Source organism: Loxodonta africana, chromosome 7 (assembly GCF_030014295.1).
Source record: "Loxodonta africana isolate mLoxAfr1 chromosome 7, mLoxAfr1.hap2, whole genome shotgun sequence".
In the NCBI taxonomy this organism is placed as follows: Eukaryota; Metazoa; Chordata; class Mammalia; order Proboscidea; family Elephantidae; genus Loxodonta; species Loxodonta africana.
In genome coordinates, this window is record NC_087348.1 from 24,245,603 (window position 1) to 24,269,554 (window position 23,952).

At 36.2% G+C, this 23,952-nt stretch overlaps 2 protein-coding genes across 2 annotated transcripts; both read left to right on the top strand.

The window, feature by feature from the left end:
* Positions 1-710: 710 nt before the first annotated feature.
* Positions 711-3,031, top strand: LOC100667176 (olfactory receptor 8K3-like). The gene has a single exon (XM_003422629.3). It carries the CDS (start codon positions 1,627-1,629, stop codon positions 2,584-2,586), a length of 960 nt encoding a protein of 319 aa, XP_003422677.2. The 5' UTR covers positions 711-1,626; the 3' UTR covers positions 2,587-3,031.
* An 18,544-nt stretch (positions 3,032-21,575) lies between these two features.
* LOC111748894 (olfactory receptor 8K3-like) lies at positions 21,576-22,732 on the top strand. The gene has a single exon (XM_023541846.2). It carries the CDS (start codon positions 21,576-21,578, stop codon positions 22,533-22,535), a length of 960 nt encoding a protein of 319 aa, XP_023397614.2. The 3' UTR covers positions 22,536-22,732.
* The last annotated feature ends 1,220 nt before the right edge of the window (positions 22,733-23,952 follow it).

The following is a 23,952-nucleotide window of genomic DNA, read 5'->3' on the forward strand; positions in this document are numbered from 1 at the left end:
GTGAGTTTTGCAGGATAGTTTTGCCTGATACACTAATCTTGGTTACTTTTTTTTTTTTTTTTTTTGATCAGCTTTTTCAGTATATCTTCTCACTCTCTCCTGGCTTCCGTGCTCTCTGATGAGAAATTATCTGTTAATCTTATTGAGGATCTCTTGTTTGTGATAAGTCACTTCTCTCAATTCTTTCTTTCTTCTTTCAAGAGTCTGCCTTTCAGCAGTATGATTACAATATGCCTTGGAGTGTATGTCTTTTAGTTTACTCGGAGTTTCTAGAATATTTATATTCATGTCTTTCATCAAAATTGTGACTTTTTGAGCCATTACAATCATGAGTCACATAATATCCCTTCAGGCAACATCTGATCATCCTATATGTCCATGGTCCCACAAGGTTATAATAGGGTTCAAAACTCCTGATTGGAGAACAGGATGTAGAGGATATAACCAGATGTAGTGAATACAATAGCTTCCTGCATGCTACTCATGTGTTTCATGACTCTTGTATCCAAAGTGATTGCACTGTCAGGTGTATAATTGTACAGTATGTATATAACCTATAATACATATGTCTTAATAATCACAATAAACACCCATGTTACTGGCTTATGTACTGTACTATGCAGTACTTTTTACTGTCCCCAGGTTCAAATGTCTGGCTTACATATAACCTGTAGTTACAAATCAATCCCCTTAAAGCCTATTATGTTAAAAATTCTAGAAAAATACAATGGTTCATAACAAAAGGGTGCTTCTTTGTGAGGCACATCAAAGCATTATTATTATTACTACTGTATTATTATGCTAAAGTAGTATCTATGGAAGTGTTTCTTTAATGTTTTTCTGTATAGAAAGGCACACTATATACTCTATACTAAGATGGAAATTTGACTGATGTTAGATATGAACCATATCTAACTGTTTCGACTTACAAATTCGACTTAAAGGGAGACTTAGCAAATGAACTTGTTCATAATTCAGTGACTGAGTGTACATAATATGGTGTGATTGCCTGTATATGATACGGCATGGTGCAAAGTCCAAGTCACATGACATCCTATTACACAGAATGTGTCCTGGATAATAACAATGCATGACTGTATTTCTTCTAATAATCTGTCTGCCGCTTTCTCTCTCTCCTTCCTTCTAGAACTTCTATTTGCTTACGTTAGTACATTTAGGCTTTGTTCATTTTATTTAATTATTATCTGCCTGTTAGACTAGATGATCTCAATTGACCTGTTTTCTTGTTCACTGATTCCTTCTCCTTCCTGCTCAAATCTGTTGAAAGCTTTTAGTTTTTATTCCAATTATTGTACACTTATGCCTTTGAATTTCTTTTCATTCCTTTTTTATAATTTACATCTCTATATTGATATTTACTATTTATTAGTGTGACATAATTTTCTAGTTTACTCTGTGTGTTGATGTTTTCAATTTACAAAAAGATGGTTTCATTTTCTCTACCTTCAAGATTAAAAAATATAAAGGTTAGAGGGGAAATTTATGTCAAACTCTGGAGCTAGAAATATAGATCGACCTTATATAAATATGTATATTCAGTAATATCTCCTGAAAGTTAGTGATTATTTTTATACTTTTTCATCTGTAGGTTTCCTGAGTGACCTGATGAACAAACACAATCTAACGGTGCTGAATGAGTTTATTCTAATGGGAATCACAGATCGCCCTGAGCTGCAGGCTCCGCTATTTGGATTCTTCCTCATTGTTTACGTGGTCTCAGTGATGGGTAACCTGGGCTTGATCATCCTCACCATGATAGACTCTAGGCTACATACACCCATGTACTTTTTCCTCAGACATTTGGCTTTCACTGATCTTGGTTATTCAACAGCTGTTGGACCCAAAATGCTAACAAATTTTATTGTAGGTCAACATACAATTTCTTATAATTGGTGTGCTTCACAGCTAGCTTTCTTTTGTATATTTATAGTTAGTGAAATTTTCATTCTTTCAACAATGGCCTATGACTGCTATGTGGCCATCTGTAACCCTCTGCTTTACACGGTCATCATGTCATCAAGAGTATGCCAGATGCTGGTGGTCATACCTTACGTCTACAGTGTCTTTTTGTCTCTTCTGATGACCATAAAAATTTTTATTTCATCATTTTGTGGCTATAATGTCATAAGGCATTTCTACTGTGATAGTCTGCCCTTGATATCTTTGATCTGTTCAAACACATATGATATTAAATTGATAATACTGGCTTTTTCAGGATTCAATTTAGTTTTATCCCTTCTGACAATCCTTGTGTCTTACATGATGATCCTTGTGGCCATCCTCAAGATGAACTCTGCAGAGGGTAGGCTCAAGGCTTTCTCTACCTGTGGATCTCATTTGACAGTGGTAGTTGTATTCTATGGAACTCTATTCTTTATGTATGTGAATCCCAAATCCAGCCATTCCTTTGATACCGATAAAATGGCCTCTGTATTTTACACTATGGTGATACCTATGCTAAACCCCACAATTTACAGTTTGAGGAACAAAGAGGTAAAAAATGCTGTAGGTAGAACCTGGAAAGTGTGTTCAAATATTTTACTTAAAATTAACTGTAGGTTATAAAAAAAAATAAATAAATTATATAATAGGCAATATATACTACATCAGACCTTCTTTTTGCCTTGTACTGTTTTTGTCTCCATGGCAAGTCAAAAATCAATTAGTGATAAGTATAGAAATACAAAATTTTCCTTATTTTACAGCTAGATTTTATTACTTAGAGATCTCTAACTCCTGCTTATACTTCAGATATCAACTTATATTTGGTTTTAAGTTTAGATTGTGTACATCCCTACATGCTTGGTCACATGTTTCTTTCACTGAACATGTATCTTTAGGATGCCAGGGACTCTCTATATTCTGTTCACTCTTTAATCTGTTGTACTTAGCACAGTAAAAGGCCCCATGAGAAAAAGATGACTGGTGAATGTTATGTTAATAGGCTCGTTATATTTAATAAAGAAATATTTAAATCGAACATTTAATATCTCTGACTTCATAAGGCCCACATTCCTATAGGAGAATGAAGACGGTGGACATAATGAAGAAGTAAGTTTTATCATATGTTGTTGTTGTTAGGTGCCATCGAGTCAGTTCCGACTCATAGCAACCCTGTGAACAACAGAACGAAACACTGCCCGGTCCTGCACCATCCTTACAATCTTTGTTATGCTTGAGCTCATTGTTGCAGCCACTGTGTCAATCCACCTCTTTTCCGCTGACCCTGTACTCTGCCAAGCATTATGTCCTTCTCCAGGGATTGATCCCTCCTGACAAAGCATGTAAGACGCAGTCCCACCTTCCTTGCTTCTAAGGAGCATTCTGGTTGTACTTCTTCTAACACAGATTTGTTCGTTGTTTTGGCAGTCCATGGTATATTCCATATTCTTCACCAACACCACAATTCAAAGGCGTCAAATCTTCGGTCTTCCTTATTCATTGTCCAGCTTTCACATGCATATGATGCGATTGAAAATACCATGGCTTGGGTCAGGTGCACCTTAGTCTTCAGGGTGACATCTTTGCTCTTCAACACTTTGAAGAGGTCCTTTGTGGCATATTTGCCCAATGCAATGCGTTTTCTGACTTCTTGACTGCTGTTTCCATGGCTGTTGATTGTGGATCCAAGTAATATGAAATCCTTGACAACTTCAATCTTTTCTCCGTTTATTATGATATTGCTCATTGGTCCAGTTGTGAGGGTTTTTATTTTCTTTATGCAGAGGTGTAATCCATATTGAAGGCTGTGGTCTTTGATCTTCATTAGTAAGTGCTTCAAGTCCTCTTCACTTTCAGCAAGCAAGGTTTTGTCATCTGTATAACACAGGTTATTAACGAGTCTTCCTCCAATCTTGACGCACCGTTCTTCTTCATATAGTCCAGCTTCTCATATTATATATTCAGCATACAGATTAAATAGGTATGGTGAAAGAATACAACCCTGACACACACCTTTCCTGACTTTAAAACAATCAGTATCCCCTTGTTCTGTCCGAAAAACTGCCTCTTGATCTATGTAAAGGTTTCTCATGAGCACAATTAAGTGTTCTGGAATTCCCATTCTTTGCAGTGTTATCCATAGTTTGTTATGATCCACACAGTCAAATGCCTTTGCAGAGTCAATAAAACACATGTAAACATCCTTCTGTTATTCTCTGCTTTCAGCCAGGATCCATCTGACATCAGCAATGATATTCCTGGTTCCACATCCTCTTCTGAAACCGGCCTGAATTTCTGGCAGTTCCTTGTTGATATACTGCTGCAGCCATTTTTGAATGAGCTTCAGCAGAATTTGCTTGTGTGTGATATTAATGATATTGTTGTATAATTTCCACATTCGGTTGGATCACCTTTCTTGAGAATAGGCATAAATATGGATCTCTTCCAGTCAGTTGGCCAGGAAGTTGTGTTCCATATTTCTTGGCATAGACGAGTGAGCACCTACAGTGCTGCATCTGTTTGTTGAAAAATTTCAATTGATATTCCATCAATTCCTGGAGCCTTGTTTTTCACCAAAGCCTTCAGAGTGGCTTGGACTTCTTCCTTCAGTACCATTGGTTCCTGATCATATGCCACCTCTTGGAAAGTTTGAATATCGACTAATTCTTTTTGGTATAATGACTCTGTGTATTCCTTCCATCTTCTTTTGATGCTTCCTGCATCATTTAATATTTTTTCCCATGGAATCCTTCAGTATTGCAACTCGAGGCATAAATTTTTTCTTCAGTTCTTTCAGCTTGAGAAACGCAGAGTGTGTTCTTCCCTTTTGGTTTTCCGTCTCCAGGTCTTTGCACATGTCATTATAATATTTTTTTTTTTTTTGTCATCTCAAGAGGCCCTTTGAAATCTTCTTTTCAGTTCTTTTACTTCAGGAATTCTTCCTTTGCTTTAGCTGCTCGAAGCTCAAAAGCAAGTTTCAGAGTCTGCTCTGACATCCACCTTGGTCTTTGTTTCCTGCCTTTTCAGTGACCTCTTGCTTTCTTCATGGATGATGTCCTTAATGTCATTCCACAACTCGTCTGGTCTTTGGTCACTAGTGTTCAATGCATCAAATCTAGTCTTGAGATGATCTCTAAATTCAGGTGGGATATACTCAAGGTCATATTTTGGATCTTGTGGACTTGCTCTGATTTTCTTCAGTTTCACCTTGAACTTGCATATGAGAAATTGATGGTCTGTTCCACAGTCCGCCCCTGGCCTTGTTCTGACTGATAATATTGAGCTTTTCCATCGTCTCCTTTGACAGATGTAGTCAATTTGATTTCTGTGTGTTCCATCTGGTGAGGTCCATGTGTATAGTCACCATTTATGTTGGTGAAAGAAGATATTTGCAATGAAGAAGTTGTTGGTCTTGCAAAATTCTATCATTTGATCTCCGGCATTGTTTCTATCACCAAGGCCATATTTTCCAACTACTGATCCTCCTTCTTTGTTTCCAACTTTTGCATTCCAATCACCAGTAATTATCAATGCATCTTGATTGCATGTTTGATCAATTTCAGACTACAGAAGCTGATAAAAATTTTCTATTTCTTCATCTATGGCCTATGGTTTGGTGGGTAAATTTGAATAATAGTCGTAATAATAGTCGCTATTATTCTGTCACTGACAGCATTGTACTTCAGGATAGATCTTGAAATGTTCTTTTTGACAATGAATGCAACACCATTCCTCTTCGAGTTGTCATTCCCAGCATAGTAGACTATATGATTGTTCAAGTCAAAATGGCCAATACCAGTCCATTTCAGCTTACTAATGCCTAGGATATCAATGTTTATGCGTTCCATTTCATTTTTGACCATTTCCTATATGTACTTCTTACATTCCAGGTTCCAATTATTAATGGATGTTTGTAGCTGTTTCTTCACTTTTTGAGTTGTCCCACATCAGCAAATGAAGGTCCCGAAAGCTTTACTCCATCCACGTCATTAAGGTTGACTCTACAAATTTTTTTTTTTTCTACTTTGAGGAGGCAGCTCTTTCCCAGTCATCTTTTGAGTGTCTTCCAACCTGGCGGGCTCATCTTCCAGCACTATATCAGACAATGTCCTGCTGCTATTCATAAGGTTTTCACTGGCTAATGTTTTTCAGAAGTAGACTGCCTGGTCCTTCTTCCTATATCATATGATAGAAAGTATTAAGCAATATGAAAATGAATTAGTACAAGTACGCAGCATGGAGATTAAAATTTAATGAAGGTTTTCAAGAAAACTCTATGAGGAGTTGACTTTTAATGAAACACTTGAGATGTTGAGTGATTTGAGCTATGTGGTTATCTATGGGAAGACTCTCCCAAGGCTTTTACATTGAAAACTAGAAAACATCACGAAATAAATTAAAGACCTAAATAAATGAAAGATAAGCCATGTTTATGAGTCAGAAGACCCAGTATTGTCAAACCCATAGCCCATTGCCGTCGAGTCAATTCCAACTCATAGGATGTCAAATTTCTCCAAGTGTATTTGTAGATTCAATGCAATCACATGAAAATTCATCTGGCATTTTTCTTTTTTCATAAATTGACAAACTAAAATCCTTAACTGAGTGCAAAGAACCTAGAATAGTGGAATTAACTTTGAAAAAGGATACCAAAGTTAGAAGACAAACAATAACTGATTTCAAGATGTTATAAACTATCATAGTGAAGACAGAGTGTTATTGGCATAAAAATTACCAAATAGGCCAATGAAACAGTATCAAAAGTCCAAATATAGACCCAAGGATAAGAGAACAACAGTCTTTTTACAAAGGTGCAAAGATTATTCAGTGGTGAAAGGAGAGCCTTTCAACAAATTGTGGTAGAACAATTATATATTATATACAAATTAATAAATGTTGATCTATAACTCATGGGAGGGTCAGGAAAGAGGGATCTAACGGGGGCATTAGAAAACTTTTAGGGTAATAGGTTCATTATCTTTAATGCTGTAATAGTTTCTCAAGCACATATATATGTTAAAACTTATCAAATGGTACCCTTTAAATATGTGGAGTTTATCGTTGTCCATTATAGCTCAATAGTGTTGATAGGAAGATTCCCATCTGTGCCAAGATATCAAACCCAGCAATCAAAAGCAAGAGTAAAAAGCAGAGATGGATATCAACTCACAGATAGCACATATATAAATTATGAGCCATTCATTGCAGAACACAAACAGGAAATGGAAAAGGCAATAGTATAATAGTTGAAAGCTATATTTCATACAATTAATACCCAATAACAATGCTAACTGGCTGCTAACCAAAAGGTCGGCAGTACGAATCCACCAGCTGCTTCTTGAAAGCCCTATGGGGCAGTTCTACTGTGTCCTACAGGGTCACTATGAGTTGAAAGCAACTCAAAGGCAATTTTTTTTTTTTTGTACCAAGGATATAAGGATCCAGGAAATAGCATGCATTTAATGAAGAAAGTACATACTTCCACAAGAAAATTGAGCTGCTTAGCAAAATTAATTGGGCTATTATATTTCATCTTAAAAGAATTTTCACCACTCTGTATGTGTCTGTGTGTGTGTATATATGTACACACATAAACTCAACACATGTTGTATAGACATTTTTTAACAGCAGTTTAAAGAGATAATCACAAGACGGTTCATTGCAGTGCCATTGAGAATAGCTGGGAGTTGGAGAAAAACATAATATACACCATTTGGAGAATAAAAAAAGACATGTGAAATGCATTAGATGTAATATATATTGCTATGTAGCAAGACGCAGAAAAACGTGTGTGTGTGTGTATGATATCAACAGCGAAGGGAAGAGGCAATAGAATAATACATGTGTCTGTCCTAAAGGTAAGATATCTTAACCCTGGGTGGGACAAATAGAAAAGTAATTTAAAATAAAGGAAAAAATGTGTCTAAAAGGAACTTACTCACTGGTGAATACAAAATGTACAGATACACTAGGCATTTTGTTAGAGGTTCATATGCTTCAGAGAATAGGAAGTCAATAAACTTCCCAGATTCAGAAGACTAGTGTCACTACACGAAGTTATACTCCGAATTCATCTTATTGAAAGTCCGTGGATTCACTAACGATTCACTGAGAAACTCATTTTATCTTGAAGGACTGTAATCATGAATCTCAATATTTTACATACATCCCAATTCTCTGATTTTAAGGACTCTCCTGCTGCATCAAAAACTAAAGAGAGGAAGATACCAATTACCATGACTCAAGCTCAAGATTATTTTAATTTGAAAGCAAGATTAAGGAATTTTAAGATCTCATAATTTCTACCCAGAACAAAATGGAGATTTTCTTGTCCCTAAAAAAAAAAAAAATTTTTCTTTTTCCTAAGGTCTAGAAGTATTACATTAGGCAAATCTGCAAAAGATCATTTGAAATGTTGAAAAGCAAAGATTTCACTTTGAGGAGTAAGGTGCACCTGACCCAAGCCGTGCATGTGAAAGCTGGACACTAAGTAGAAAAGACAAAAGAAGAATAGATGTCTTTGAATTATGATGCTGTGAAGAATATTGAATGTATCACAGACTACTAGAAGAACAAGCAAATCCGTCCTGGAAGAAGTACAGCCAGAGTGCTTCTTAGAAGCAAGGATGGTGAGACTTGTCTGACATGCTTTGGACATGTTATCAGGAGGACCAGTCCCTGGTGAAAGACATCATGCTTTGTAACGTATAGGGTCAACAAAAAAGAGGAAGACCCTCAATGAGATGGATTGACACAGTGGCTGCAACAATGGGCTCAAAGATAGCAATGATTGTGAGAATGGGGCAAGGTAGGGCAGTGTTCCGTTCTGTTGTACACAGGGTCACTATGAGTCGGAACCATCTAGACGGCACCTGAAAACAAAAAGAATGTCTAGGTAAGCTTGGATTAAGCAGTATATCCTTGTCTCTGAAAGGTCACAGACCTTTTTGCAGACATCTGGTTTGTCATAGGCCTTTCTGTTCTGTCTGCTTCCCAAAGTGTTTTGTTCCACAAGGCACCTTCACAAAAAAAAAAAAAAAAAAAAATTTTTTCGAATAAATCCAGGAAGGAAATAAAGTTCACCAAAAATTGTCCATGCGTCTGGAAGAAAGCAAAGCAGAGTTTTATGTCATAACATCAACCCTCCTTATTCTTCAACTGTCTTTCTCTCTCTACGGATTTGTCTGTTTTGGATATCTCATATAAATGGAATCATACAAGCGTGTGGCCTTTTGTGGCTGACTTCTGTGATTTAGTATTATGTTTTCAAGATTCATCTTTGCCTTAGCATGTATCAGTGCTTCATTTTTTTATGGCTGAAAAATATTCCATTATAGGTAGCACAATTTGTTTATCTGTTCATTGACGGACATTTGTGTTGTTTACATCTTTTGGCTATTGTGAACAAATTTCTTTTTATTTTATTTTATTGTGCTTTAAGTGAAAGTATAAAGTGAAAGTTAGTTTTTTACTAAAAAATTTATACACGAATTGTCTTGTGACACTCATTGCTGCCCTAACAATGGGTCAACATCCTCCCTTTTTCCACTTCCACTCTGGGCTCTCCATGTCCATTCATCCAGTTTTCCTGTCCCTTCCAGCCTTCTCATCTTTGCTTTTGGGCAGGTGTTGCCCATTTGGTCTCCTGTACTTGGTTGAAATAAGACACATGTTCCTCATGTGTGTTATTGTTTGTTTTATATAGGCCTATGTAATCTTTGGTTGAAAGGTGGACTTCCAGAGTGGCTTCACTTAAGAGTTAAATGGGTGTCCGAGGGTCAGTTTCAGGGCATCCTCCAGTCTCTGGCACACCAGTAATTCTGGTCTTTTTTTGTGAATTTGAATTTTGTCCTACATTTTTCTCCCATTTTGTCTGGGATCCTCTGTTGTGATCCCTGTCAGAGCAGTTGGTGGTGGTAGCTGGACACCATCTGGTTCTTATGGAATCTGGCTGGTAGAGGCTGTGGTTCATACGGTCCATTAGTCCTTTGGACTAATCTTTTCCTTGTGCCTTTGGTTTTCTTCATTCTCCTTTGCTCCGAACATGATGGGACTAATAGAAATGTCTTAGGCTGCTGCTCACTGCTTTTAAGACTCCATATGCCCCTCAACAAAGTAGAAATGTATGACATTTTCTTTATGAACTACGTTATGCCAGTTTACCTAGATGTCCCCCAAGACCATGCTTTCCAGCCCTCATCCCCAGTAACTCGGTCCCTCAAGGTGTTTGGATGTGTCTAGGAAGCTTCTATGACATTGCCTTGGTCAAGTTGTGCTCCCATCTCATATATTGTGTGTTGTCTTTCCCTTCACCAAACTTGTCTATTATCTAGTTAGTGATTTCCCCTCTCCTCACTACCTTTCCCCTCTTTCATTAGCATCAAAGATTGTTACTTTCTGTGTGTAAACCTTTTGTTTTTTATAGCATTGGTCTCATACAATATTTATCCTTTTGTGATTGACTGACTTCACTCAGCATAATGGCCTCTGGATTCATCCATGTTGTGCGATGTTACTCAGATTCATCTCATTGTTCTTTATCATCATGTAATATTCCATTGTGTGTATGTACCATAATTTGTTTATCCATTCCTCTGTTGGTGGGCACTTAGGTTGTTTCCATCTTTTTGCTATTGTTTTTTTGCTTAACGCTTCAATGAACATGGATGTGCAGATGTCAATTTGTATGCTGGCTTTTATGCCTCTAGGATATATTCCTAGGAGTGGGATTACAGGATCATAGGGTATTCAATTTCTAAATTGTTAGGAGACATTATATCATTTTCCACAGTGGTTGCACCATTTTACGTTTCCACCAGCAGTGCCTAAGAGTTTCAATCTCCCTGCAAACTCTCCAACTTTTGTTATTTTCTGTTTTTTTTTTTTTCTTTTTTTAACTAGTGGCAGTAATGGAGTGAGCTGTTACCTCATGGTATTTTTGATTTGCATTTTCTAATGGCTAATGATTGGGAGCATTTCCTCCTGTGTCTGCTCATATTTTTTGCTCATTTTTTAATTGGATTATTTTTATTTTTTGCTGTTGAGGTGTTAAAGTATTCTATAGATTTTAGAGATTAAACCCTTGTCAGACACGTTGTAGCCAAATTTTTCTTTTTCTCCCAGTCTGCAGGTTCTGTTTTTACTCTTTTTGTGAATCCTTTTTATGAGCATCAGTGCTTAATTTTTAGGAGCTCCCAGTTATCTAGTTTATCTGCTGGTGTTTGTGCCTTGTTCATTATGATTTGTATTCTCTTTATGCCATGTATTGGGCCCCTAGTGCTGTCTCTATTTTTTTCTTTCATGATCTTTATCATTTTAGGCTTTTGTGTATATGTATTTGATAGACATCTGTTTTCAAATGTATTGGGTATATATCTAGGAGCTAAATTGTTGGATCATGTTGTAATTCTATGTTTAACATATTGAAGAACACTCAAAATGTTTTCCACAGAGGCGGTACCATTTTATATTCCCAACAGCATTCACAAAGTTTCCAATTTCTCCACATCCTGGGCAGCACTTGTTATTTTTCTTGTTGTTGTTTGTTTATTTTTGTTTGTTATACCATCGTGCTGGCTGTGAATTGACATCACGTTGTGGTTTTAATTTGCATGTCACTAATGACTAGATTATTTAATGACTAATGATATTGAACATCTTTTCATTTGCTTTTTGGACATTTACGGAGCTTCTTGGAGAAATATTTATTCAAATCCTTTTTTCATTTTTAATTGGATTGCTTGTCTTTTTGTTGTTAAGCGGTAAGAGCTCTTCATATATTCTGGACATATGATTTGCAAATCTTTTCTTCCATTCCGTGGTTATCTGTTCATTGTCAGATAGTGTCCTGTCATGCACAAAAGCTTTTAATTTAGGTGAAGTTCAATTTACTGTTTTTTTTCTTTCGCTGCTTGGTATTTTGGTTTTGTAGCTAAGAAACCATTGCTAAATCCAAGGTCACAAACTTTTATCCATACATTTTCTTTTAAGAATTTTATGATTTTGGCTCTTATATTTAGGTCTTTGATTCATTTCAAGTTAAATTTGGTATATGATGTAAGGTAAGGACACGAATCTGTTATTTTGTGACCAGGTGTTCATTTGTCTCAGCACCATTTCTTGAAGAGAGTATTTTTTACCCATTAAATAGCCTTGGCACCTTGTCAAAAATCCATTGACTGTAGAAGTGTGGGTTTATTTCTAGAATCTAATTCTGATCTATTGATCTATATATCTATCCTATGAAAGGACCATAATGTTTTGAGGACTGTAGAAGTGTGGTAAGTTTTGAAATTGGGAAGTGTTAGTCCTTTTAGTTTGTTTTTGCCATCGAATATATTACTTACTATTTTTCCCCTTCAACATATTGAGGCATTTCCCATCTATTTCTAGCTTATTGAGTTACAAACTTGTTCATTATTTGTATTTGAAGTCGTAGGATGTTTTTTAAACATTCAGGAGGAATGCAAATTATGAATATGTATGTAGTTGTTAAGGAGTCCTGTTAACTCATAAAAAGGCCGACACGTTTTCTTTGGAGTTACGTACATATTCATAATTTGTATGTCTTCTGAATCTTAAAAAACAATCTAAGAGTTCTGCCTTTGCCATTGCACATAAAACTTGGAGGAAACCACGGTAGAAAATGCTGAATATTGAAGTAATTTTTAGGAGATTAAAGCAGGTACTCAGCAAGTTGTATACCTAAATCCAGATCTTAGACTGGGAACAATAAAAATAACAAAGAAAGCAGGGGAATTGTATATAAAACAATATTGGGTCAATAGGGAAATCAAAGGTGTCTTGAATAATTATCAAAAACCCAATGGCATTGTTTCCTGTTCTCAGACACTTTGGGAATAATGAAGAAATTTGCCTTCCAGCTCCCTGGGGAATGTCTCAAAGGGGAGAGACACTCATAAATTCTCCTTCTGATTGCAGCCAGATTAGTAATCACTTGGGGAGCGAAAACTGATTCCTCATCTTAGGTGAGTAGATGGTACCTATCTTCATGATTATCAGGTTAATGCCAGTGAATTTTTTTTTTCCAGAAAATATATCTTTCTGTTCCTAAATAGAAATAAATAAAACCCAACCCTTTGCTGTGCAGTCAATTTCAACTCATAGCAGCCCTATAGAAATTAAATTCTCTAATTTTATACCAATTGCACATCCTTTAATATATAAATTAAAAAAGAAATGTTGGTAAGACAAAATGCTGAATATTAAATCATCCATAATACAGCTTCAATCTTCTTAATAGAGTTGAAACATTTTGCTGTAAAACAAAATAGCAGCTCCAAATATTCTGTACGACTCTTTGCCAAACTCTCCTTAGAGTGTTTATAAGCCAGCAAGGCTTCAGTTGTGCTCCTCGGGAGTTTGTAGAAGTCAATGGATCTATAAGACAGTTCTGTAAAAACCTACTGTCTAAAGTAAAACTTCAAAAGCTCAGAATTATACTCTTTCAGGTCCAGTATAAATTTTGGTATGTTAATTGTGATAAAGGTAATCTTTTCAACTAAAATGTTTCCTGAAATAATATGTATGTGTTTATATATATTGCTGCTGTTGTTGTTAGTTAAAGTTGAGTCCATTCCAACTCATGGAAGCCCCATTTCTTGCAGAATAGGACTGCTCCACAGAATTTTCAAGGCTGTGACCTTTCAGAAGCAGATCAGCAGACCTGTCTTCCGAGGAGCCTCTGGGTGTGATTGCGCTGCCGAAGTTGGTTAGTGGTTGAGCAGTTAACCACTTGTGCCACCCAGGGGCTCCTGTTTTATATGCTATGTATCATATAAAACCCCCCAAATCCATCTCAACCTAGTCAAATCCGACTCAGAGTGACCCTATAAGGCAGAGTAGAATTGCCCTATATATATATATATATATATATACACACACATATACAGTGACAATTGTGAGAGCCACAAGTTTTCTGCCTTTGTCAGGGTATAGCTTACTACTTCTCTATTGCTCTCTATTTCCTCATTAGTGGAAAAATATTTGAGTTTTCCTTCTCTGACAGATTTCCACCTTATTTAGTTTGAGCTTTTGCAAGTTTCACTGTATATGTAGTCTACCTTTAGATGTAGAAAAGTAGTTGTCAAAATTGTATCATAAATTTTTATGTTATGGGCAAATATCACACTGACACTAGATGAAAAGGTATTTGATAAACAGAATAAAGACGATATATATAACATACATTCAAGTATAAGATATATATATTAAATGTTATATATATGTATGTATATATATGTATACAAACCCTGGCAGCGTACTGGTTAAGTGCTACTGTTGCTAACCAAAGGGTCGGCAGTTCGAATCTGCCAGGCGCTCCTTGGAAACTCTATGGGGCAGTTCTACTCTGTCCTACAGGGTCGGTATGAGTCGGAATTGACTCGAAGGCATTGGGTTTGGTTTTTGGTTTTGGTTATATATATACATATACACACACACACCCCCAAAAACAAATCAGTTAATATTATAAAGTTAGACACAAAACAGCTGGTTTGGACTGAGTTTATTCTAATGAAGTGTAACATTTTAGACATGTGGGTAAGTTCCCTGCCTAAAATATAGGTTTTTCAAGAGCAAGAACTTATATACTGAAAATCTGCAATGAATTTCTCAAAGTGTTGAAAATATTGTGTCAACTCAGAAAGGGCATGTGTGCTAGAGAATCCTTCGTGCCTCTTCAGAAGTGCATTTCACTTAGGCAATGAACTAAAATCTCGCTTCAGGATGCAACTTCACGTCATTGGCCAGGTGTCTCCTAGTCTGCCAGACCCCACTGGCTAATACACCAACACCCTAAGTACAGCTGCCTTTGTAAGAGGCTAGATGTGAACTTTTCAGATACCTTTAGTGGTATGTTTAGAAACCCAATGAGAAAAAAAGGAAGAGATGTTTAAGCAACAGGGCCTGATGTCTAATGAGAAAAATTCTGCACTTCTCTGGTTATTTCCACTGTGGCTAGTGTGAAAGCAGTCCAAGGATAAGAATATTGAAGATGTGCCTTTGAGATGATAAAGAGTTTTGCCTACTCTAGTGACTTTGGAAACCCTGGTGGTGTAGTGGTTAAGTGCTATGGCTGCTAACCAAAAGGTCAGCAGTTCGAATCCACCAGGCGCTCCTTGGAAACTCTATGAGGCAGTTCTACTCTGTCCTATAGGGTCACTATGAGTCAGAATCGACTCGATTGCAATGGGTTTTTATTGACTATTTTGTTGTTTTCTACAAGAAAAAAAATGATTGTGTTCTTTTCCATAGTTGAACCCTAAAAGAATCAGTTGCATTACACGTGAAGAGTAACTGACTTCAGTTAACTTCATCTATTGAACATGAGAGAAAAACAGACGCACTCTACACAAGAAAAAGCCAGGATCTTGGTAGAACAGGTAGGATTTATTTTGTTTTTTTTGAAAATCTGCACTGCAAAAGATACATAATTTCAACACACAAAATTTAGTGACATTGACTATATTCTTCAAGCTGTACAAACCATTCTCGTTATCCTTTTCCAGACAATTCAATCAGTGTTAACATAAATTCACTGCCCCTAAGCTTCTCATCTAAACTTTAGAATTCCTGTTGTCCATGTGATTTTGCCTAGGTAATTCTTTGAAGGAGCACAATCCTCAAGGCAGACGTACTTTACTAATTAAGCTAAATTATTGTTAGGAGTTCAAAGAAGACTTCAGGGGATAGTTTTGGTTTAAGATTTAAAGTTGAAAGATTATCTCAGGGCAATAGTTTCAGAGATTCATCCAGCCTTATTCACCCCAGGAAGTCTGGATTCCGTTAAAAAATTTAAATTCTCTTCCACATTTACCCATTTTGATCAAGTTAACAAAGTAACAAACCTTGCAAAATTAAAAAGCAGCATTATCTATCAAGCTTTAAATTGAGATGTGTTTTCCTCTCATTTATAGTGGCCCCAGATCTTCTTTCTGTTAGCTCTCACACAAAAATTACTGGCATATTTAAATAACTGTATTGAAATATCTATTTTTTCTTTTTTAAAGTCTTTTTTTTTTTTGGAAAAGTACACACCAAACATATATCCATTAACCATTTTTATATGAACAGTTCAATGACATTGGTTACATACTTCACAGTATGTCATCATTCTATCTCTACCCATATCACCATTAATTTAAGCTTTCTGCCACTTAAAGTTCTCATTTGTGATTTAGATTAACTGCTGTAAGTTTACACTCATGCAGATAATTTTTTTATAAGAGCATTATGTAAACAGTTTTTATTATTGTATCAAATTGATATTTAGTTTAACTACAGCTTCATGGGATAGTTTCAGTTCAAGTTTTTGAGACTATTTCCAGGCATTAGATTCAAGGGTTCCCTCAGTCTCAACGGATTCTTTAAGTCTCGTTTCTGTAAAAGTTTGAAGTTCTGTTCCATGTTTTTCCTCTGTTTGATCAATATTCATTTATTGGGTCCTTGGTCTAAACTTTCAGTAATGGTAGACAGGCATCACCCAAGAAATCTATATTTTTCTTGATACCTCATGGTGCAAATGCATTTATGATCACCTATCTTAGTATTATATGGAGTCTGGATGATGCATTGATTAAGAGCTTACCTGATAATAAAAAGGTAAGGCAGTTCAAATCCACCAGCTGCTCCTTGGAGACCCTATTGGGTTGTTTTGCTCTGTCCTATACGGTCACTGTGAGTCAGAATTGACTGATGGCAAAGGGTTTGGTTTTTTGGTATCTAATTTTTTTTTTTTTTAAGTGTTGGAAGTTCCTGTGTGGTGAAAATGGTTAATGTGCTAGGCTGATAACTGAAATGTTAGAGGTTCCAGTCCACTCAGAGGGACCTCAGAATAAAGTCCTGGAGATCCACTTCTGAAAATTCAGCCATTGAAAACCATATAGAGCACTGTTCTACTGTGACACATGGGGTCACCATTAGCTGCAGTTAACTGGATGATGACTGGTTTACTGGATCTTAATGTTGAAAGCTGCATTTGAAGGGGGTAGGGAATACTGCAGAATGGTTCAGCTTTTCCAGTCTCTTAAAGAGGTCTGATCTAATAATGAAAGTGCAATTCTAAGCTGTCCGTATGGGATGTATTTTCAATTCTTTGAGAGAAATGCCATATATCTTTTCTCGTTTATAGAGAAATTTGTATTTATTAACACGGATTTTCCCCCAGTCATCCCTCAGTTTGTAGTACTGTGGAGGCTTGTGTGTTGCTGTGATGCTGGAAGCTATGCCACTGGTATTCAAATACCAGCAGGGTCACCCACAGAGGACAGGTTTCAGCTGAGCATCCAGGCTAAGACAGACTAGGAAGGAGGTGCCAGCAGTCTACTTCTGAAAAGAATTGGCCCGTGAAAACCTTATGAATAGCAGTGGAATATTCTCTGATATACTGCCTGAAGATGAGCCCCTCAGGTTGAAAGGCATTCAAAATATGACAGAGGAAGAGCTGCGTCCTCAAAGTCAACCTTAACGACATAGATAGAGTCAAGATTTCCAGACCTTCATTTGCTGATGTGGCATGACTCAAAATGAGAAGAAACAGCTGGAAACATCCATTAATAATCAGAACCTGGAATGTACGAAGTATGAATCTAGGAAAATGGGAAATCATGCAAAATGAAATGGAACACATAAACATCTATATTAGTCAGCTGAAATGGACTGGTATTGGCCATTTTGAATCAGCAAATCATACAGTCTACTATGCTGGGAATGACAACTTGAAGAGGAATGGTGTTGCATTACTCGTCAAAAAGAACATTTCAAGATCTATCCTGAAGTACAATGCTGTCAGTGATAGCATAATATCCATTAGCCTACAAGGAAAAACAGTTAATACAATTATTATTCAAATTTACACACCAACCACTAAGCCAAAGATGAAGAAATTAGAGACTTTTACAAAGTTCTGCAGTATGAAATTGATTGAATATGCAATCAGGATGCATTGATAATTACTGGTGATTGGAATAGAAAAATTGGAAACAAAGAAGAAGGATCAGTAGCTGGAAAATATGGCCTTGGTGATAGAAACAATGCTGGAGATCACATGACTGAATTTTGCAAGACCAACGACTTCTTCATTGAAAATACCTTTTTTCAACAACATAAACAATAACTATAAACATGGACCTGCCAGATGGAATACACAGGAATCAAATCGACTGCATGTGCATGTGTGGAAAGAGACAATGGAAAAGCTCAATATCATAAGTCAAACAAGTCCAGAAGCCAACTGTGGATCAGACCATCAATTACTCATACGCAATTGAAACTGAAGAAAATTAGATACAAGTCCACAGAAGCCGAAGTATAACTTTGAGTATATCCCACCTGAATTTAGAGTGCATCTCAAGAACAGATATGACATGTTGAATACTAATGACTGATGACCAGACGAATTGTGAAATGACATCAAGGACATCATACTTGAAGAAAGCAAAAGATCATTAAAAAGACAGGAGAGAAAGAAAAGACCAAAATGGATGTCAAAAGAGACTCTGAAACTTCTCTTGAATATCCAGTAGGTAAAGCAAAAGGAAAAAATGATGAAGTAAAAGAGCCAAGCAGTAGACTTCAAAGGGTGGCTCAAGAAAACAAGTAAAGTATTACGGTGACATTTGCAAAGACCTGGAGATGGAAAACCAAAACGGAAGAACATGCTCAGCATTTCTCAAGATGAAAGAACTGAAGAAAAAATTTAAGCCTTGAATTTCAATACTGAAGGATTCTACAGGGAAAATATTAAAAGACACAAGAAGCACCAAAAGAAAATGGAAGGAATACACAGAGTCACTGTACCAAAAAGAACTGGTCAGTGTTCAACCATTTTATGAGGTAACATAGGATCAGGAACTGACGGTACTAAAGAAAGAAGTCCAAGCTGCACGGAAGGCATTGGCAAAAACAAGGCTCCGGGAATTGATGGAATACCACTTCAGATGTTTCAAGAAACGGATGCAGCACTGGAGGTGCTCACTCACCTATGCTAAGAAATTTGGAAGACAGCTACCTGGCTAATCAACTGGAAGAGATCCATATTTATGCCTATTTCCAAGAAAGGTGATCCAACTGAATCAGAAATTATGGAATGATATTATTAATATCACAGGCAAGCAAAATTTTGCTGAAGATAGTTCAAACGCACCTGCAGCAGTATCTCAACAGAGAACTGCCAGAAATTCAAGCTGAATTTAGAAAAGGACATGGAACCAGGGATATCTTTGCTGAGGCCAGATGGATCCTGGCTGAAAACAGAAAATACCAGAAGGATGTTTACCTGTGTTCAACTGTGTGGCTCATAACACTTCATGGATAATATTGCAGAGAATGGGAATTCCAGAACACTTAATTGTGCTCATGAGAAATCTGCACCTGGATCAAGAGGCAGTCCTTTGAACAGAACAAGGGGATACTGCATGGTTTAAAGTCAGGAAAGGTGTGTGTCGGGGTTGTATCCTTTCACCATACCTATTCAACCCATATGTTCAGCAAATAATCTGAGAGGCTGGACTACATGAAGAAGAATGGGGCATTAGGATTGGAGGAAGACTTATTAACAGCCTGCATTATGCAGATGACACAACCTTGCTTGCTGAAAGTGAAAAAGACTTGAAGCATTTACTGATGAAGATCAAAGACCACAGCCTTCAGTATGGCTCACAGCTCAATGTAAAGAAAACAAAACTCCTTACAACTGGACCAATAAGCAGCATCATGACATGGAGAAAACATTGAGATTGTCAAGGATTTCATCTTACCTGGATCCACAACTAACACCCATGGAAGCAACAGTCAAGAAATCCAAAGAAGCTTTGCATTGGGCAAATTGACTGCAAGAGATCCCTTTACAGTGTTAAAAGCAAGGATGTCACCTTGAAGACTAAGATGCACCAGATCCAAGTCATGGCATTTTGGATCACCTTGTATGCATGCAAAATCTGGACACTGAATAAGGAAGACCCAAGAAGAATTAATGCCTTCGAATTGTGGTGTTTGTGAAGAATATTGAATACATCAGGGACTGCCAAAAAAGATGAACAAATCTGTCTCGGACGAAGTACAACCAAAATGTTCCTTAGAAGCAAGGATCATGAGATTTTTGTCTCACATACTTTGGACATGTTATCAAGAAGGATCAGTCCCTGGAGAAGGACATCATGTTTGGTAAAGTAGAGGGTCAGAGAAAAAGAGGAAGACCCTGGACTAGATGGATTTATACAGTGGCTGCAACAACGTGCTTAAGCTAGCAACAATTGTGAGGATGGCACAGGTCTGGATAGTGTTTCCTTCTCTTGTGTATAGGGTCACTTTGAGTCAGAATCCACTGAATGACACCTAACAACAACAACATGGGTTTTGAAAACGATAGTTTTTATAATATCTTATTAATTCAGACATACAAGAGTTATACTTCTTCTTATTATAGGTCCCTAAATACATTGTCCCTTGAGAATTATTTCAGTATACAAGTATGCAAGTCATATATAGGGGCCAGGAAAGTATACCAGATGGCCATGAATTTGTAAGACATTCATGATGTGAGATAATTGGCAGGCCCTGACTATTATTTCCATAGGTTTGGCATAGAACTTTATATTTTTAAACACTGGAGATCTGTCAAATTGCTGAGATCACTGGCCATGTTATAATTTTAAAATGGCAATGAGTGCTTCTGTTTTATTAAGTGAAAGCAAAATAAATGATCTGTACAAGAGATAAAACACTTTAATTTTGTATTACTTCGATAAGTGGAGAAAAGTATTACATTATTATAATACTACAAATATTACCCATTGATTTTCATAAATTAAATTACAATACAGACAAAGCATACAAAATCTAGTTAGGTTTAGTAATTTGATAGAATATATGCTGTAAAGCTTGATAACATAAAAGTAAATGTAAGCATGACAAATACAGTCCTGTGGAAATGAGGTTGTAAAAGAGTTTTTTTTTTAAATATATGGTAAAATACACATTACAGAGGATTCACCATGCCAAATATTTTAAAATGTACAATTCAGTGACATTAAATACCATCAAAATATTGTGAAACCATCACTATTATCTAGTTCCAGAACATTTTCTTCACCCCAAAAGGGAGCTAATACCCATTAAGTAGTCGCTTCCCATCTACTCTTCTGCTTTTCTACAATTTCTACCTCTTTATTGATATTCTTTACTTACATGACCTAGTTTACTCTGTGTGTTGATGTTTACAACTTACACAAAAAGATAGCTTCATTTTCTCTACCTTCAAGATTAACCAAAAAAAAGCATAGCCGTCGAGTTGATTCTGACTTAAAATGACCTGTAGAACAGAGTAAAACTGCCTCTTAGAGTTTCCAAGGAATGCCTGATGGATTCAAACTGCTGACAACTTGATTAGCAGACGTAGCTCTTAACCAGTAGACTACCGGGTTTTCCAACCTTCAAGATTAAAGGGAAGATTTATATCAAAACTCTGAAATTAGAATATGGATTGATCTTATGCATATATATATGTTATGTATGTATATATTTCAGTAATAGCTCATGAAAGTTAATGATAATTTTTGTACTTTTTCCTCATTGAAGTTTCCTAAGTGGCTTGGATGGACAAATACAATCTAACGGTGCTGAATGAATTTATTCTACTGGGGATCACAGATCGCCCTGACCTGAAGGCTCCATTATTTGGGATCCTCCTCATTGTTTACATGGTCTCTGTAGTGGGTAACTTGGGCTTGATCATCCTCACCAAGGTTGACTCTAGGCTACATACACCCATGTACTTTTTCCTCAGACATTTGTCTTTCACTGATCTTGGATATTCAACAGCAATTGGACCCAAACTGCTAGTGAATTTTATTGTAGATCAACCTACAATCTCATATAATTGGTGTGTTATGCAACTCTCTGTCTTCAGTATTTTCATAAGTAGTGAGATTTTCATTCTGTCAGCAATGGCCTATGACCGCTATGTGGCCATCTGTAACCCTCTGCTTTACACAGTCATCATGTCACCAAAAGTATGCCAGGTGCTGGTGGTCATACCTTATCTCTACAGTCTCTTTTTGTCTTTGCTGACAATCATAAAAATTTTCGTTGCATCGTTTTGTGGCCATGTTATCAGGCATTTCTACTGTGGTAGTTTGCCCTTGATTTCTTTGATCTGCTCAAACACACATGAAATTAAATTAATAATACTGATCTTTTCGGCTTTTAATTTGGTTTTATCCCTTCTAATAGTCCTTGTGTCCTACACGCTGATACTCATTGCCATCATCAGGATGAACTCTGCAGAGGGCAGGCACAAGGCCTTCTCCACATGTGGATCTCACTTGACAGTGGTAGTCGTTTTCTATGGGACTCTATTCTTTACATATGTGCATCCCAAATCCAGCCATTCCTTTGATACTGATAAAATGGCCTCTGTCTTTTATACTCTGGTAATACCTATGTTAAATCCCATCATCTATAGTTTGAGGAACAAAGAGGTGAAAAATGCTGTACACAGAACCTGGAGACTGTGTTTAAATATTCTACTTAAAATGAACTGTAAGATAAGATAAGAATAATTATTTAATAGGCAATATATCCTATATCCAATTTTCCTTTAGCCGTGTACTGTTTGTCTCCATGGAAAGAATAGAATAAATTAGTGATAAGTGTAGATACATAGAAATTTCTTCCTTATGTTTTAGCCAGAGTTAATCACCCAGAGATGGCTAACTCCTACTTATACTTCAAGTATCAACTTATACTTGGTTTCAAGCCTAGGTTAGATATATCCCTACAAGGTACATTCCTACATATTCTCACATATAAAAAAACATAGCCTGTTTATATGTTCCTTTCACTGAACATCTACCTTTATGAAGCCAGGGACTTTGTGTATTCCACTCACTACTTAATCTGTTGTACTTGGCACAGTAAAAGGCACAAAAAAGATACCTGGTGAATATTATGTTAATGGACTCATTATATTTAATAAAGAAATATTTTAAATCAAACAATGAATACCCCTCACTTCATAAGGCTTACATTTCTGTAGAAGAGTGAAGAAAATACATAATGATAAGTGGATTATATCATATGATAGAAGGTATTGAGTTATATGAAAATGAAATAGGGCCAGTAGGCAGATGAGCGTTAAAATTTTAATGAAGATCTTTAGGGGAACCCTATGAGGAGATGACTTTTAATCAAACACTTGATAAGTTGAGTGATTTGGCCTTTACATTGAAAACTAGAAAATATTGTGAAATAAAGACTTAAATAAATGGAGAGATAAGCTATGCTTATAAGTCAGAAGACTCGATATTGTTAAGATGTCAAGTTTCCCCAACTGTATTTATAGAGTCAATGAAATTCTAACGAAAATTCAACTGACTTTTTTTTTGGTCTGTGTCGAAATTGACAAGAAAACTAAAATCTATAATGGAATGCAAAGGACCTAGTATAGCTGAATCAACTTTGAAAAAAGAGACCAAAGACAGATGACAAAAAAGAACTGATTCCAAGACTTATTATAAACTATGATAATCAAGACAAAGTGTGATTGGCAAAAAAATTAGCAAATAGGTCAAAGACATATTAGTAAGAGTTAAAAAACACACCCACACATATTTGAACTACTAATTTTTTCATAAAGATTCAAAGAAAAATCAGTGGAGAAAGGATAGCCATTCAACAAATGGTGGTAGAACAATTAGATATTACATACAAATTAAAGAATGTGGATCTATAACTTACACATATGCAAGAATTAACTCAAAGTGCATGACAGTTTAAATGTAAATCATCAAATTTTAAAGCTTTTAGAAAGGAAAATAAAACAGCAGAAAATTTTTACCTTGGGTTAGAAAAATATTCCTATACATAACACTGAAGCAAAATCCATAAAATAAGTATTTATTGTATTCAGTTACATCAAAATTTAAAACTACTGCTCTTTAAAATAAATTATTAAAAAACTGGAAGACAAGC